At 57.6% G+C, this 2,082-nt stretch overlaps 1 protein-coding gene across 1 annotated transcript in view; it reads right to left on the bottom strand.

Annotated features, from left to right (window-relative positions):
• The window catches only part of LOC103272353 (GRB2-associated and regulator of MAPK protein 2), a 15,330-nt gene that overhangs the window by 1,478 nt on the left and 11,770 nt on the right, over positions 1–2,082 (bottom strand). The window contains exon 8 of the mRNA XM_021718492.1: positions 734–903. Within this exon, the coding sequence (XP_021574167.1) occupies positions 734–903 (170 nt within the window). The remainder of the gene's footprint in view (positions 1–733; positions 904–2,082) is intronic.

Here is a 2,082-nt window from a genome sequence, read left to right as displayed (position 1 = left end):
GGTCGAGGCTGCGGTGGCCGGGAGTGGTCACTGCACTCCAGTCTGGGCGACAGAGTGAGATTCCAACTCAAAAAAAAAAGAAAAGAATTACACTAAACTGAATTTAAAACAACCTAGGGCCGGGCTCAGTGGCTCAGCCTGTAATCCTAGCACTTTGGGGAGCCAAAGAGAGAGGATTGCCTGAGACCATGAGTTCAAGACCAGCCAGGGCAACGTGGTGAGACCTTGTCTCTACAATAATTCAAAAAATTAGCCGGGAGTGGTAGCATGCGCCTGTAGCTCCGGCTACTTAGAGGGCTGAGGTGGAAGGATCGCTGGAGCCCAGCAGGCTGATGCTGAGGTGGCCGTGAGCATGCCTACCACTGCACTCTGGCCTGGGTGACCAAATGAGACTCCAACTCCAAAGAAAAAAAAAACTTAGCAAGGAGCACTGTCTCCCAGGGCAGAACCCCAGTGTGGGGGAAACGAGAGCAACGCTGCCACCGACCCTCGTCACAGGAAAGACACTCGCTGAAGCAGGAGGCGTGCACGGCAGGCCCCTGGGACCCAGGCCCCATGACGTTGGCCAGCAGTAGCCTCTCTCTCGGCTGCCACATAGGAACTGCACCCTTGGAACCTCCAGGGCCTGAAGCCGTCCCCCCCTTCCGCACTGCAAGCCCCTGCCCACCCTCCCAGCCTCAACCGCCCACATCCCCCCCAGGAGAACCTAGGACCCAGAGAAGGAAGGGCTCACCCATCCTGGAGGCCAGAGGAGTAGTAGGAGAGGCTGGAGCTGGGGGAGTGGACAGGCTGCAGCTTGGGGAAGCGAGGGGGAACCGGGGGGCTGCCTGAGAGCCGGCCACAGGCGCTGCCACCCCGGGGAGGCACAGGCGGGGCGTTAAGCAAGCGGCACTCTTCCTTCACCTGCAAGCAGAGGGCCATGCTCTAGTCTCCAGGCAGCTGACAGCCTCACCTTCCCGCTCCTGAGCAGCCAGGAAGGGGCATGTCCGGGACTGACACTTGCCCCCCTTGCCAAGAGGCTGCTTTGCAAACACCCCAACCTCTCATCCAGACCCCAGCCCCTTCCTTCCAGCCTCTCCAGCCTAGGTCACTCCCCCACACACTGACCACAACAGGCAGGCTGCCTCCTATTCCTCCGAAACTCATCGTGAGCGTAAGAAAAAGAACACAGCCAGGCTCGGTGGCTCAGCCTGTAATCCCGCGCTTGGGGAGGCTGAGGTGAGTGGATTGCCTGAGCCCGCGGGTTCGAGACCCACCTGGGCAACTTGGCGAGACCTCATCTCTACAATAACAATAAAAAATCAGCCGGGCGTGGTAGTGCGCGCCTGTAGTTCCAGCTACTCGGAAGGCTGAGGCGGAAGGATCGCCGGAGCCCAGCAGGTCGAGGCTGCGGTGGCTGGGAGCGGCCACTGTACTCTAGTCTGGGCGATGGAGAGAGACTCCAACTCAAAAAGAGAAAAGAAAAGAACAAGAACACAGAAGTAGACTTTTTTTAAAAATCAGATAATGGACATGCTCCCTCCTCCAGACAAAGGAAAAAAGAGGAAAAAGGCAGCGGGGACACAGGGAAGGAAAAGTGCCATCCGCACCCCCTCCTGATAGGTTGAGTATCCCAAAGGGGTCTACGTGGGATATCAACGGGTGTTACGGGCTAGGAGAAGATACTCCAAAGACAAACACGTTTCGGAAGTTCTGTGTTAAACAAAGATAAGCAGGTTTCTTTCGTGCAGGACTTCTCAGAGCCTTTAATATACCAGTGCTCTGCAACTCCAAAGCAAGGAGAGGGCTGAGAATCATACAGTACCTTCTAAATTCACTGGACGATCTAAAGCGGCAGTGCCCAACCTTTGGACATTAGGCACCGGTTTCATGGAAGAGAATTTTTCCACGTACAGGGGCGGGGGAGGGAGGGGCGTGGGAGTGTGATCATCAGACACTAGATTCTCAGGAGGAGCAACCTAGACCCCGCACACGCGCAGCTCACGGGAGGGTTCCCACGCCTTTGCGCATCTAATGCCGCCTCCATCTGCCGCCAGACGCAGCTCGCCCGCCCGCCACTCGCCTCCGGCCGGGCGGCCCAGG

Source organism: Carlito syrichta, unplaced genomic scaffold (genome assembly GCF_000164805.1).
Source record: "Carlito syrichta isolate Samal-C Ts95f unplaced genomic scaffold, Tarsius_syrichta-2.0.1 Scaffold312243, whole genome shotgun sequence".
Taxonomy (NCBI): Eukaryota; Metazoa; Chordata; class Mammalia; order Primates; family Tarsiidae; genus Carlito; species Carlito syrichta.
The sequence above is the reverse complement of the archived record's forward strand: the minus strand, read 5'-3'. Positions and strand labels throughout refer to the sequence as shown.